The sequence below is a fragment of the Xyrauchen texanus genome, chromosome 45 (genome assembly GCF_025860055.1).
Source record: "Xyrauchen texanus isolate HMW12.3.18 chromosome 45, RBS_HiC_50CHRs, whole genome shotgun sequence".
Taxonomy (NCBI): Eukaryota; Metazoa; Chordata; class Actinopteri; order Cypriniformes; family Catostomidae; genus Xyrauchen; species Xyrauchen texanus.
Window position 1 is genome coordinate 10,397,142 of NC_068320.1, and position 15,493 is coordinate 10,412,634.

The following is a 15,493-nucleotide window of genomic DNA, read 5'->3' on the forward strand; positions in this document are numbered from 1 at the left end:
TTCAGCTATCAAGTCAGACATAAGAAGACTTCAAAGGATAGTTTGGACTGCTGAGAGGATTATTGGCACTCCCATACCCACCCTGCTAAACTGTACACATCCAGAGTGATGAAATGGGCTGGTAAAATCACTCTTGACCCCATTCACCCAGCTGATTTCCTTTTCTAACTGTTGCCCTCTGGCTGGTGCTACAGAGTCTCCCTTGTGGGTGGTCTCGCTTTAAAGCCCAATCTGATCATTCCAGCAGAGATCAACTTGGGTGTCCATAATCTTAACAGAGGTCCAAAACATCAACAGAACAACCACCACTTTCTACGGACCCAGCCAAAGAATCAAAGCAATACAAGGAAACGCAACAAAACGTAAGTACACCTCCAGACGTTTGCTAGAAAAGTGATGTTGTTTCATTTTAATGAAGTATCAATGGTTCAGGGCATGGTCTAAAGACTCTATAAAGTTCAAATGTTTGAAACTTTCTCTGTTACAGATCATTTCAAATCACTTTCTGTTACAGTTCACTCACCAACTTGGTTTTATGTTCGTCTATGTATGTTAGTTAGTTAGTTTGATATTGTAGATTAGAAATAAAGACTTGTTTGTATTTAAAGAGGATTTGACTGTGGTATATTTTGATAAATAATTTGTCAATTGATTCTTAAATGTCTACTCTCCATAATCAAACAATATTTCAACATATTTATAAAATTATTTTCAATGGCCTCATATGGGTCATATCAACTCTGCATGGTCAGACATACACATTCATTCTTTCAATATTCCCCTAATTAATCATAATTCCCTTCTTGAGCTAAAATTTCTCATATATACATTGTGAGCAGATACAACAAGTCTGTTGTATTACATATTTAATGGTGGAGAATTTTTATTAATATATCTAATCTGATCATTTGTCATGTATCCTTCATATAATGGTGGTTGAACACAGCCCAGTTTCCTAAACCAATTTATATATAAAATCTTACATATTAGTGGTGGATAAATGTGGGCATGATTAAATCTGCCCATTATGTTTAGTGTTTCATTATACAATTCTTACATATTATTGGTGATGAATTCTGGCAGTTGTAAATATATCCTGCCACAAAGTTGCTAATTTCCTACACAGGTTATACATAAACTTTTGAAGATCTCTCATTAATGTTGCTTATGATTCTCTGCCAGCTTCTATGTGTAAGAGAAGGCCTTGTGTGTCTGCTCTCAACAAGAGTCTTGTCTGGACAGACTATAATGAAGAGAGATCCATCCAGGTAACATCACCCCCCACAGTCTGATTTAACAAGACATCCTCTGATACCCACTGACATTACCAGAGCAAGAGACCTTCGAGCATGTATGTATTTTGTCAGTACTGCTGGCAAATGTTTGAAAAATTCAAATATATAGCATATATATTAACTCCAGTTCCTGCAGTGACCAGTTTCAGTGTCCTCGTAAAAAAAATTGTAAAACAATAGATATTTAAATACATTTTAAAATAAATAAGGACATAAAAAATAAGAAACAAAGAAGAAACATTAAAAAGAGAAACCAATCCTTTATTTGGTTAGGTTGCATATTGCCTGGTTTGGTTGGCTATGATGCATATTCATGTTTGGCGTTTATTGTTCAATTTGATAACTTTGCAATTGACTAGATTGTAACATCACATTTGGAAACAAAGATTCTTAAAAGTATCTATCTGGTATGTAGTTTTCAGAGAGAGCTGGGGTAATTATTCTGGACCTCCTAGGGATGAGCATTTCATCTTCATCTGTCTTTTGAGGGTAATTACAACAACTGGGGCCTGCTGTCTCGTGGATAATGATAATGATTTCACAACCTAGAATAGAACCCAGGAACCCAGATCTGTCTATTTGCCAGACTTTTGCGCTTTTGTGTCTTTAACTGAATACATAGAACTGAGTATTTCTGTCAGGGCAAGAAGTTAACTGGGTTTGATATGAGAATATAGTAGAACTTAAAATGGTAAAAATGTGGTAAAAATTTCCAAATTACATCTGTGCCTTGTACTGGGTGATTCCATTGTGCATTACAACAACTTTGCATGACATGGAAGCAACTTTAACTATAGTGACTTAGAAAGTCTGCCTGGACAAACCTTGGATTAATTGTCTATCTAGGGATACACTTCTGACTCAAATTATTATTCTGATAATATTTTTTGTTTTGAAAATAAAATATACTGAGAAATGCAAAGTAGAAGCATTTTCAGAAGTGACCTCATTCATTGGTGTTGGTGATTCACTCACCTGTACATGAAGGGGGCGACTGTTGCAGTGTTAGGGTGGTTGTGCTGTTGCTGCTGGGGCAGTTGTACGGTCCCGTTACCCCCCAGTGCCCCACATCCTCCCAGTCCATGAGAAGCAGCAGATCCAGAAAGTGCCGAAGTACTGGTTGAGGACACCATGCTGGTCTTACGATTTTCCAAACCTCCTAAAGATCTCTGCATATATAGAGACTGACCACCTTTGCTCAATTTGGTCTTTTCACCGCCTGTTGAAGGTACACTAGATTGTGTTCCCGCGGACTTGGCTGTTGCCGTTGGAGCCTTCAGACTGGACTTGGGAATGCCACTGGAGGAGGGAATAGCGCTTTCTTTCTTGGCTGAGGCTGAAGATGCTTTGTTCCCTTTTGGGATGAGGCTGGCTATCTTGGAGCCTTTCTTAGCGGACTCCACTATTACTGGTTCCTCTTTGGGTGGCGTGCAGGCTTTGCTCTTTGACTTGTTCTTGTCCTCCTTATCTTTGGGCTGTGGCAGCAACTTATTATTATGGTTCTTGCAGTTGTTGGTGGCGGCTACATTCTTACTTGGGGGCACAAAGGAAGGCATGGAGGTTTTCCCCTGCTGTTTAGAGATCCCACAGGGTGGCGTAGGACTGCAGACCCCATCGTCTCCATACTCTAACAGGTCATCTTCCTCTTGAAGAGACATCTCGGCCACTGAAGTTGAAGTTCTGGATGAGGAGCGAGGGTTGATGAGGCGGAACGTCTCAAGCATGGAACGCTGGTTGCCTGGGGCTGATTTGGAAGCATCTGTAATGGGCGGTCGTAGGCGATCTGATGAGGAAGGTGGGGTAGGGGAGGCGGTTGGGCTGGGCAGCTTGGTGGCCAGCATGGATGAGGTGGCACTGTGCTTCATGTTCATGGACTTGCTACGCCAGGTCTTGCCAGCAGTGGGAGAGGGAATGGCAGAGGCCAGCTGCTGCCCGCTGGTGCTGGAGGGCACAGAGCCACTGCTGTTCATGCTGCCTGGCATAGGTATACCCTTCACCAACTCTGTGCCAACAAAACACAAAGTGGGCACATCAGTTAAAACAACAGCCTAAACCAATATAACTAACAGATACTTGTAGCAACATTTGTTTTTCCTCAGACTGCACATTGGCAGAAGCATTTGGAGACCCTCCAGTCACCCTTTCAGTTCTCTAAAAAAAACTTAAACCAGGTGCACATTGTACAATTTTAACATTACTTTATCATTTTTGCTTGTCAGGCTGTACGGTACAATCCCAGTGAGATCCAGTGAGCCATGGCACACTGTGCAACATTACAGTATTTAAGACTGTATGATACATTTAGACTTGGGACCCAATCCTCCCAACTAGGAGTAGTCACATTGCATGACAGTGACGCACTGTTAGAACTTTGTCAAATTCATATCAAAGGCAATTTATGGGCCATTGGTGAACATATCACACTAAGTGATTAAATATTAAAGTCACAGGGCTAAGCGATTTTGCCCTATGACAAGATAAATCTTTTACAATCCAAAAAATTTGTCTCATATGCCGAAATCAAGGCCAGAAAATAACATTAATCCGGCTCTACAATTAGTTTCTGCGAAAACTCTAAAGAACTCCTAGGACTGTCATTGGTTTCTTCAGTAAAATCATCATAAGAGAAAGGCTCTCTGAGGCTCTTGAAATTTATTTTGATGCTCCTTGAGATAATAATTGGATATTTGAGGCTCCTTAAAAGGTGTCTGGAGGATCTCCAGAGGGTTTTACCAGTGTGGCATATGAGGAACCTAACATGGCGCTTTAATTTGTTTAGAATTTTCATAGTGTAGAAGCAACAAGAAATGTGTTTGGCAAAGAGGAAATCGTATGACTACAGCAATAATCTGAAATTAGCATAAAATGCAAGGGATTTTAGGGTGTCCCACAAATATGTGAGCAATAGATAGCGCTCCATGCAAATCTTTACTCTGCAATCCCAGTGCATACTGAAATCCCAAGCAATGCCGAGATGCACTCAGGAAGAAAATTGGCTCCTAAATTGATTTTGTGGGATTTCAAACACTTGATATTCTGTTGTTGCCAGACACCCTCCTTTTCTTGGTAAACACAAAGGTTTTGAGGAAAATCAACATGACTCATACAATAATACAACTAAAGCATTTGTTACACTTATACACTTGTACATACACTTCTAATTCAGTTAAATCCCATGCATCATGTTTATGTGATAAAAACAGAGATCTACATCAAACACATTAAATCATGAATTTGCACAAATATGCAGTAACATCCTTTTGAAACTTGACTGGGCTTAGATTATCAATTATGACAACTTCCTATTTCTATGTTGAGAGTTTACCTTCAAAATACTTACAAGTTATGTACTGTAAATCAGATTGCTTTCACCATACACTACTTCAGTGGTTTACACATGAGGACACTCACAAAAAGTACCATGGTATTACCATGTTTTTGGACATGGTGCCATGGTACTACTATGGTTTGCTTGGACACTGCCATGATGGCCATACCCAGATATTCTTTGAAGTACCTTATGACATATAGTACCATGGCAAATATTAAAGTACCATGTTATGGTCTTTTACAACCACTGTACCATGGTACTGTCATAGTATTGTGTTGGAAAGTATAAAAGTAATAAATCAGACATATATACATGACCAAAAAATCCTGTACTCCTTCTTAACACAACATACTGGGAGTAATCCTACTTAATCTAACAGCAACTAAGTTTGTCCTTAACTTTGATATGTGCACAAAAGTATCAAGACTCCAGCTGAAAAATTCTAAAGAGAACATAGCGTGAGAGGAAGAGCTGGGACTTCATTTGGTTCCATTGAAAATCTTGTAGCGAAGACTGTGATTGGACTTTGAATGAGCACAGTGTGGAAGTGGCTTCAGTGCATGTGTCAGCTAAATTAACCCCGTCTTTGGAGATAACAGTAGCCTAAATAGCAGCCTTTCTCTCTCTCTCTCTCTCTCTCTCTCTCTCTCTCTCACACACACACACACACACAACCAGACCACTGAATCGTGGTTACCATAGCTACCCCTATTTTTTTTTCCTTACCACTTTATTTGTTGAGTGTGAAATGTCACTTTGGTCTGATACGTTTGGTACAGTGCAATACACATTCCAAAACAAACACATAAACTGGTGTTTATGCTGACAGCAATAGAATGTAAAGATTTCTGTTTTGAATCCACTATTCTCTAATACAGAGCAATTAAATTTGGCCAATTCCTTTGCATTCTGCTTTTTATGTAATCTCCTCTGTCCAGTTCTGATATAAATCCACTTTCTTTGCCACATGAGCTCTGTTGGTACGCCAGAAGTATTCCAAAGCACTAAATAGCACTGATTTTCCTCAAAGTAATCAAAGAAATAAATACAGTTATTTTAAAGCCTCATGGACTTAGCTAGCAAACCTGCTGTTGCACTGCGATCGCTAGTGTGAATGGTGAATTAACTGTATAATACAAAACTATTTAACATGCAAGTGTTTGTGCCCACTACCTTGGCATAAGGCTTATTGTGGAGCGGAGGGGGGCGGGGCCGGTCGGAATATCGCGCGCCCGGTCCCCAATCAGCCTGATGAGGCGTGCGAGGGATAAAGGCGGCCGGTGACGATTGTTCGAGAGAGAGAGAATTACGGACATGTCCGTCATGTGTGTTTGTTTATGTGTTTTTGAGTTTAAGTTTCTCATTAAAATATAATTTATGTTGACAAGCCGGTTCTCGCCTCCTCCTTGCCCATCCTTCAACTGTGTTACATTTGTGCTGAAACCCGGGAAGGAGGAGGGATGCCCGTCGCAGAGTCCTCGACACTGCCGTCCACCCAGGGAGCGCCGCTGCCATCTGCCGGGTGACGGAGTAGCCCGACCGCCCGGATGCGGAGTACGGCCGTCGTCCGCGGGGCAAGTGGGGACTGGATACCCGACCGCCTGGAGCGAGGGAGCCGCTGCCGGGGCGGAGGAGTGCCCTGCCGTCCCCAGAGACGCGGAGGGGTCGAGGGAAGACCGCCGTCCGCGAGGGAGGAGGGAAGAAACTCTCCGACCGCCCGGGCGGTAGAGCCGCTGCCAGGGGCGGAGGAGTGTCCCCATTTGCCGCCAGAAAAGCGGAGGCGCGTTCTACCCGCTGGGGTCGGCGGTTTCACTCCGGTTCGCCCGGTGTTGGAGCGGCTGTCGTCCGCCTGAGTGTGGAGGAGTGTTCGAGGACCACGCGACGGTACATCAGAGAACCGGTGAGTGAGCTTTTCTCTCTCCTCTCTCTCTCCCTGTCGCACTGTGTTGGCCTTTTCCCGCACCTATTTTGTTTTGTTGTTGTTGTCTTCCCCCTCCTGTCTCCTCCCAGGGCGAGGAAGGCGGGGATGACCACGCGGGACGCAAGATACACCCCGTCCCAGGGATAGGGGGGGTGTACGGCACCCCGGCCTGAGATAACGCCGGGAGGAGTGTGGAGCGGAGGGGGGCGGGGCCGGTCGGAATATCGCGCGCCCGGTCCCCAATCAGCCTGATGAGGCGTGCGAGGGATAAAGGCGGCCGGTGACGATTGTTCGAGAGAGAGAGAATTACGGACATGTCCGTCATGTGTGTTTGTTTATGTGTTTTTGAGTTTAAGTTTCTCATTAAAATATAATTTATGTTGACAAGCCGGTTCTCGCCTCCTCCTTGCCCATCCTTCAACTGTGTTACACTTATAAACAGTGGGAGGTCTGCTTCTACAAAAAGGATTTATTTGGAAATACATAGGTGATGGTGACATCTGGTGCTGACAGATTTTGAGGGCGAGGATTAAACTCAGTTAAAGGTCAAATGGAGGATTTTTCATCATTTAACTAGTTTGGAACACATTAAATATGCAACAATAGGTCAAACAAATGGTGTTCAACATGTGAAGTGCACAGGAGGCTAGCCTCACAAATTATTCCTAAAGAGTTTGCTATTAGCATGTTGCTAAGCTAAAGATATGATACTCTATTAAGCATGAAACATACATATTTTATCATAATTATTTAAATATTTTAATTAGATTGAACTGTTTTATCAGTACCATTAGTATTCAACTTAAAATATTATTAGAATATTGAAGGCTGCCTCACTATCTACTGCCTATATAAACATATCCCTTGAATCGTCTGCCATCTTGATTTGAAATTAAACAAATCATTCATCATCTCATGTAAACAAAGCCCATATCAAATATGATGATAGGCCAATAACATGAAACCTCATTGGTTTCATGTGGATTAACTATCAATTTAAAATGCAAGCTATTTTTTTAACAGAGCTGTAGTCTCGCTCTGCCAGCCACTCTTGCCAGCCGCTCCTGGTGTATCTTTGAACAGAGGAAAAAGGAAGATGAGGGAAAAAGGGACATATGGGAGATTGCTTTTCTCATCTGTGAAGGTATAAGCTCAAAAGCACTGTAAATCAAGATCATGAGAAATGGCTCGGCCCAATGGAAAAGGTTTTAGCGAGACGTCGCCTATTAGGACACAGACTGCCATGTGAGACCCTCCGTCTGGCTTTTTGTGTGCCGTCATGGCCTCTCTGTGACTGGTGTCTGAGAGCACTAGCATCTGTGCGAACAGGGACCAGCAAAGACTGGTATAAATCTAACCAGGCGGCATAGCCAAAACAAACAGTCTGTGAGGGAACTAGGTTGCGTTTTGTTCACAGATCACCACAGATCCTTGCTGTGAGGGATGAATGAGAGGCAAAAGTGGGGTCACGATTCTTTGAACTCACAACCCGAATTCAATCAACACACTGCATGAAGTCTAGTGCAGATTTATGAAGTAACCAGCCAGGCATTGGAGATTTACACACTGGTTGCTAAATGGCCATGTGGTTTTATGAACTCGGCTTTAAATGATGGTTCGGCTCTGACAGGAAGATGAAATCTGAAGTAAACTCTGAAAAGGCTGGTTTTGTATGAAGCAGAAATAAAGGCACAATAATATACCTTTATTTCCCAGATTTCCTTCTAGAAACAGTATTTGTATACATATTTAATTAATTAAATATTGAAAGATAATATATATAGTACTATGAAAACTGTCTCAAAGCATCTAGCCCTGCTTGTTCCCTTGAATAATGGCTCCATCTAGTGGACAACAGGATTTAAGTAAACATGTATTAAAAATAGCTACAGTGGCAGCAGTGTAAAGCTTCTTTAAACCATGTTACAAGCTACTCATGATTTGTATGATAATTAAACTACAAACAAGCAAATCTTTTTGAAAATGTAGCAAGCTAGCTAGCTATCTATCCATCCATCCATCTATCTGAAAGGTGAATTTCCTCCCAAGCTTCATTTTTTTAGTGGAATGAAACAGGCTCTCTTACAGTATTTCCCTATATTTTGCTCCATAAATTCTTCCTTCAATTCTAACAAGATGCCCAGACCCTGCTGATGAGAAGCATCCCCACAGCATGATGCTGCCACCACCATACTTCACTGTAGGGATGGTGTGTCTTGAGGCATAGGAAGTGTCAGGTTTGCACCACACATAGCACTTTGAGTTTTGGCCAAAAGCCTCTATCTTGGTCTCATCTGACCACAAAACCTTCTCCCACATCGCAGCTGGGTCACTCACTTGCTTTCTGGCAAACTCCAGATGTGCTTTCAGATGGTACTTTTTGAGTAATGGCTTCTTTCTTGCCACCCTCCCATACAGGCCAGCATTATGCAGTGCTCTTGATAAGGTTGACTGGTGCACCATTACTCCACTCCCAGCCACTGAACTCTGTAGCTCCTTCAAAGTGATCGTTGGCCTCTCTGTGGCCTCTCTCAAAAGTCTCTTTCTTGTTAGAGTGCTGAGTTTTGAGGGACGGCCTTTTCTTGGCAGTGACTAGGTGGTGTAATACAGCTTCCACTTCCTGATTATTGATCCAACTGTGCTCACTGGGATATCCAAACATTTGAATATAATATATTGTACCTTTCTGTAATGGATGCATTTTTATTACTTTATATATAACCTCTATATGCTCTTTGGTCTTAACTTTCCTTCAGATTCACAGCCAGACCAATGATCCTTCAACAATGGGTTTTTAATCCAGAAAATGAGATTGCAACTTTAATGATTCACAGGTGGATACCTATGGTAAAGTAATTGTGTCCTCATTAGGGCAATTTCTTTCATCAGTGTAACATAGCAGCTTTATGTTGTGGCTATGGCTCAGTTGGTAGAGCAGGTTGGCCACTAATCGCAGGGTTGGTGGTTCGAATCCTGGCCCACACGACTCCACATGCCGAAGTGTCCTTGGGCAAGACACTGAACCCCAAGTTGCTCCCAATGGCAGGCTAGCACCTTACATAGCAGCTCTGCCACCATTTGTGTAAGAATGTGTGTATGAGTCACAGTGTAAAGCCCTTTGAATACTGTTAAGGCTTAAAAAGGTGCTATATAAGTGCAGACCATCTATATATATGGGGAGGCATTTTGTTCTAAAATATCTGTCAGATTTTCTAATTAAGAGCAGTATTTATCTGGCTATAAATAAATATCTAGCTATAAGAAAACCGCACAGGGTTTGCCAAGACTCAACCCGGTTAATCACTTATTTTCGAACTGTCTGAATGAACCGATTCACTGAAGGAATTTGACTTTTCAACACTACTTATGAGAGATAGGACAATTTAGGAGAGCGTGTCTGATTACATTCTCTGCTCAGTCGGCTGTAAAGCTGTGACAATGAACAGAAAGATGTGACACGTAGCATTTGGTCATGTTATACCACTACATTAAATAAAGTAGCTTGTTACTGGAAAAGCACTATTTAAAGTTAATTTACTGTCTTGCTACTGAAAAAAAGAAACAGTTTAATTAAGTTATTCCCTAACACTGACCAGCAGGCTCTAACATACTAAAACATTGCTTGCTGATTTTAATATTACGACACAGAATGTAAAATGTATGTGTATTTCATTCACCTCTGTCATTGCCACTAGCATACTGGAGTGGTTTGCTCTTGTCGATACTGTTGAAACTCTGGCTCCTTCGATTCAGATTAGAAGAGCCGTGGCCTTTACTGCTACTGCCGCTGCCTGCAGCGGGGACTCTAGAGGGGCCTGGTAACCTGGAACACATACAAACACACACTCAGACATTGGTTTGTGCCTGACACATGGAGCATTTTTGAATGCAAGCTTATAACATCTCAAATATCTCAATATTGAACTTGAACATTGAACATACAGACTGCATCCCAAATCACCTACTTACAATTAAAGAAAGTACATACTTTTGGGTGTGTTTACCCCCCAACAACAACTATCTTCTGTATGTAAGAGTTAACATCAAGCTAAATTCCATAAGCTGAAAAGCATGTGTGATGCTCCTGTGCTACCTGCTCCATACAGGACTCGGACCGGCGTCTCCGACAACAAGGAGGCTAAAGCCTCTAGCCACAGCCTCTAGCGTCAGTCGCTAGTGCACCTCTTGAGGTCAGGAGAGTGAGGTTTATACACATTGCACAGTTATCTATCAGCTGGCTCCTGTTACACTCACCCCCCAAAACCTCACTCCCATCTGGGTCACGACACCATTGTGACCCTCCTGTTCTACCTGCTCCATACGGGACTCGAACCGGCATCTCCAACAACAAGGAGGCTAAAGCCTCTAGCCACAGCCTCTAGCGTCAGTTGCTAGTGCACATCTTGATGCACCTCTTGAGTGAGGTTTATACAAATTGCACAGCTATCTATCAGCTGGCTCCCATTACACATGCACAGATGCACAATTCAAATATCTACCAGAAGAAATATATCATGCGGGCACCTTTGACATACAATTTTCAATATAATATGTATTGGAACACACTCTAAACTCGCAAACTATTTAGGGTGGATATTATGCAAACTGATACACGGGAGTTAACACACCCACCTACCACACACATTCATTCTTCGGAAGCTGCTAGCTAATTTTTTGAATGTTTGCTTCAGATAGCACATCATTTCAACAGGCTAACTGCATAATAACATGCAGAAATGCTAATACCATCTGGCAAAGAAAACACCCATTTTGACAGTCATGCCAAAGAACACCAACATACAAACCATTAAATGCATTCCATTTACAAATAATGATTTGGCCAACCTAGTCATAAAGAATGAACATTACAATAACTAAATTGTTTGCAAAATGAGTTTTATGTGCCACATTCTACGTTTCGCTGCAGTTTGCTGGTGAAATGAATACTGGAGGCGCTACAACAATTGTGTGTTTTATTGACCTTCACACAAGTCACAAGTACAACAGCAGACTTTATAAACATGTATTTTTCTCTCTACTACTCACACACTGCTATGTTATGTTATCAAAACACTTTTACTCTAACGCATCATTTGAAAAACAATACATTTTAATGCTTGTATTACAAACCCAACTACATTTACACATTTATTAGCTTGCTCGGTAGCTCACCTGATAGAGCGTTTGACTTTGGACTTGGAAGACCGAGGCTCAAACCCAGCAAAGTATGCAAACTAACAAGTGAGCCAAAAGTGCCATAGAGGCGACATGAAATGACATGGTTGCTTCAGAAAAGGTGCATTTCGTGTCGCATTTGCTTTTAGGACACTATCTGTTAGGTTTTGGTTTAGGTTAAAGATTTAGTTTAGTGAGTTGTATTACTCATTAAAACCTCCCTTTTACATTCACCTTAAAAATCTTGTCTGATTACAACACATTTCACTCACTTTTGGCGCCCCCTGCTGGAAATTTCACTGGGAAACTGCAGCCAAATGTGTAATGAACCACATAATTTTTTGTACTGGTCATGTAATTTTCATGAGATCAGGCTGTAGCCTTGATTTGGCTAATATATAGAGTTTCTAATAAATATTTTCTTCTCCATGTCAACACTTTAAACAGCTCTTTTTGTAATATAAAAGGCAACAAAATACACTCAATCTACCCCGGAGTGTGGGAGCGTGTCTAGTGTTTGTATTGTCTTGTGCTGCATCCACATTATTAATTAATTATTCCTACAAAAACTTGTAATTACTCATGAGTTATGTATTGGGCAACATGACCTCCGGACACATCAGCCTAACAACATCTCAGAAGAGCAGGAATTTGACACTGGTTGACATTGACACTGTTTCTTACCAAATAGAGATGTTTCACCTTGCTTAAAACTGATGACAGCACCAAACCAACATTGAGAGACTAATACAGATCTATTAGTTTCAGTTGAAACATTTTGAAACACTATTATAAAACCATCTGAAATTCTCATCATCATTTGAAATTCTCATCAATGACCAATATGCTTAGAAAACTCCCATTGCAAAGAATCAGAGCAAATAGCTTTTCTAGGAAATGATGGATTTTAGAATGATGATTCAGGCAGTTCAGGTGCATGTCTCATCAAGCTTCTAATGATACAGCTTCATGACTCGTTTATTTTCCATCATGAACTTCTGCATTCCACCATTAACCTATTGTGCAGGTTACATCGCCAACTATGATAAAACACAAATCTCTGATAAGGCATATATGATTCTATTGAAGGTTATTTTGGTGAAATCAGAGTGGACATGTGTGTTCCAGAGTGAATGAGATGCATAAACTTTGCAGAATCAATGAGTTTCTAACAAAAACGTTTTTGTTATTAGCAGGGCCGCACGGAATCTGTGCCCACAGAATTCCGCAGACAATTCCACAAAGTACAATACAGTATATTCACCACCCCTAGTGTGTTTGTTTATTACATATTTTGGTTAATTGAATCATGTCTACCATCATTAATCATAATCTACCAATAAGAGTTATGTACTCTGCAGTTAGTTTCTATTTAAATTATTTTATTTTAGATGCACCTTCCAAACATATTCCAAATTATTATTTATTTTCATTAACTACTTTTGCTCTGTTTTCACCATTACCTGATTTGCATAATTGAATTAGTGAATCGGGTACTAAAACAACACAAACAGCATGTGCAATTAAACAATGCTATCAGCGAGTACAATTCATACTTAGTACATGTTCCCCTCTGTGTTCTAATTTGGTATCAGAATGCTCCTTAGACCAATGATTTAAATAACAATTACATTGTACATGCATACACAAGCACAAATATGCTTGTAAAATATATAGCAGTCATGTTTTAGACCATCCAAAGGCAAAAATATATCTAAAACAGGTGTGTGTGTGTGTGTGTGTGTGTGTGTGTGTGTGTGTGTGTGTGTGTGTGTGTGTGTGTGTGTGTGTGTGTGTGTGTGTGTGTGTGTGTGTGTGTGTGTGTGTGTGTGTGTGCGCGCGTGTGTGTATGTGTGTGATCTGCTTTATTTTGATTACAGTTCTGATGTGACCAGAGCCCAACAGAGGAAGTCAGATGGAAGAGCAGGTCTCTGGACACCTGAGAGCATCTGCTCATGTTTGTGAGGGTGACAATATACACAGCAATGGTGTTCAAATTAAAACCATGACGGTTTGACAGGGTTCAACTATGAAACATCTCTCCTTGTGTAAAAATAACTGAATTTTAATAACATCAATCCATCTCATCCAATATGTGTCCCACGTATTTAAAAAAGCCCTTATGGGAGAAGCAGATCATATATTTAAAATTCTGACTATTAAAAATGAAAGCAGGATGTTTAAGGATAAAAACAAAAGATGGCTTCTGTCAGATCTCGTAAATCTTAATACTATCTTTCCAACTGAATTAGTTAGGACTAAGCAAACACTTTTGGCTTCAAGAAGAGAGTTTACATGTTATGTACATATTATTATGTGTCCTACTATTCATTATACACTGCTATCATTTAAATACAAACATGTTTCCTTCTAGAATGTTCATTTTTAGTGCCAAGAACACTGATTTGATGTCAAAACAGAATACCTTACTGGAATTACATCCTATTTGTGATATTCAAAAGCCAATTTATAGCCAGATGTGCCACCCATCAATAATGCTAAGGCAACACTAAGGCATGGAAATGTTCAGGGAATGCATACTAAGACCAACAACGGAGCCACTTTGTGATGTCAACATTGTTACACTGTATCTAAAAGTCTACTCCAGACAGTCTTTTAACTGTCCTTTGGACAAGCCTGCATTGAGAGAAGATCTTAGATCTCCGGAACGTCAAAGACAATTGCAGTTCTTTCCTTCTATTTCTTTCCCTTCAGGCATGTGTTGTCTTTGGACAAATAGTGCAGTTAGTCCCACCCATCAAGCTGTCAGTTGAGTAAGCACTTTAAGCACTTTACCACACATAGTGTAGCGTCCAGCACATATCTCACATAGCTTGGCCAGGGGCTGCATGAAATGCTTTGCCAGCACACTGTTTCCCACCGGCTCTAAGACGAAGCAAATGCTTTCAGGGCCAAACTACTGCAGCAAGAAATTAGAATGGCAAATAATTATGACTAAAGCCACCATTCAGAAAGACACACAGTGTGAATAATATGGTTGGGAACCTAGAACTGGCTCTTATTCAGAACCAGTTCCATTTTAAAAAAATACCAGACCCAAAAGATTTCCACGACTTTTGGTTATGCTTATGGTTCTCCAATGTGCTTTCTTCCATTAAACCGGACTTAACACCATGCTAAAATACTTTCCTGCGCTACCATTCAGTGACATGCAACACTGTAACTCAATGTGCAGCGCAGACAGTGTAGTCCGATTCCAGAACGAATGACTCTCATGAGCAGGTTTTTTTTTTATTAATAAACTGCACGAAACATAAAGTGCAACCAGTGCAGCCCAATTCCCAATCGAATGACTCAGTTTATTTCAATCTACAGCGTAAAACAGCGCAACTAGTGTAGTCAGATTTACAAATGAATGACTCTTATGATCCAGTTCTTCACAGTGTGACTACATCAGAATGATTCCCAAATGAATTACTCTTACAGGTTCTTTTGAATATAAGCCCTGCAAAACTTTCTCATGAACGATGGACTCTTATCAACCAGTTCCAGTTAGTAAATCAATGGCGGTATTTTCTAAAAATAAATAAACAAATCAAATATCTACTTTAAATGAAAACAAACCATTTGCAAGAATCTGTTAAATTATCAAATGATCTTTTCTTTTGGTGAAAGTAAATTGAACAAGATAGGTATTTCTGATTCCAAATATGTTTTCCTCAAAAGTACTAAAAGAATCATTAATGAAATTTATATAAAAAAAAGATGCATCATGAGACACCAGCAATTTGTTATACTTGTACTGCATCA

At 40.5% G+C, this 15,493-nt stretch overlaps 1 protein-coding gene across 7 annotated transcripts in view; it reads right to left on the reverse strand.

Moving 5' to 3' along the window:
• Positions 1 to 15,493, reverse strand: part of LOC127637310 (neuron navigator 3-like) — a 203,640-nt gene that overhangs the window by 86,499 nt on the left and 101,648 nt on the right. For all 7 annotated transcript variants that reach the window (XM_052118307.1, XM_052118306.1, XM_052118309.1 and 4 more), the window contains exons 7-8: positions 10,225 to 10,370; positions 2,271 to 3,297 (exon numbers count right to left, since the gene is read on the reverse strand). In XM_052118307.1, coding sequence (XP_051974267.1) covers positions 2,271 to 3,297; positions 10,225 to 10,370 — 1,173 coding nt within the window. The remainder of the gene's footprint in view (positions 1 to 2,270; positions 3,298 to 10,224; positions 10,371 to 15,493) is intronic.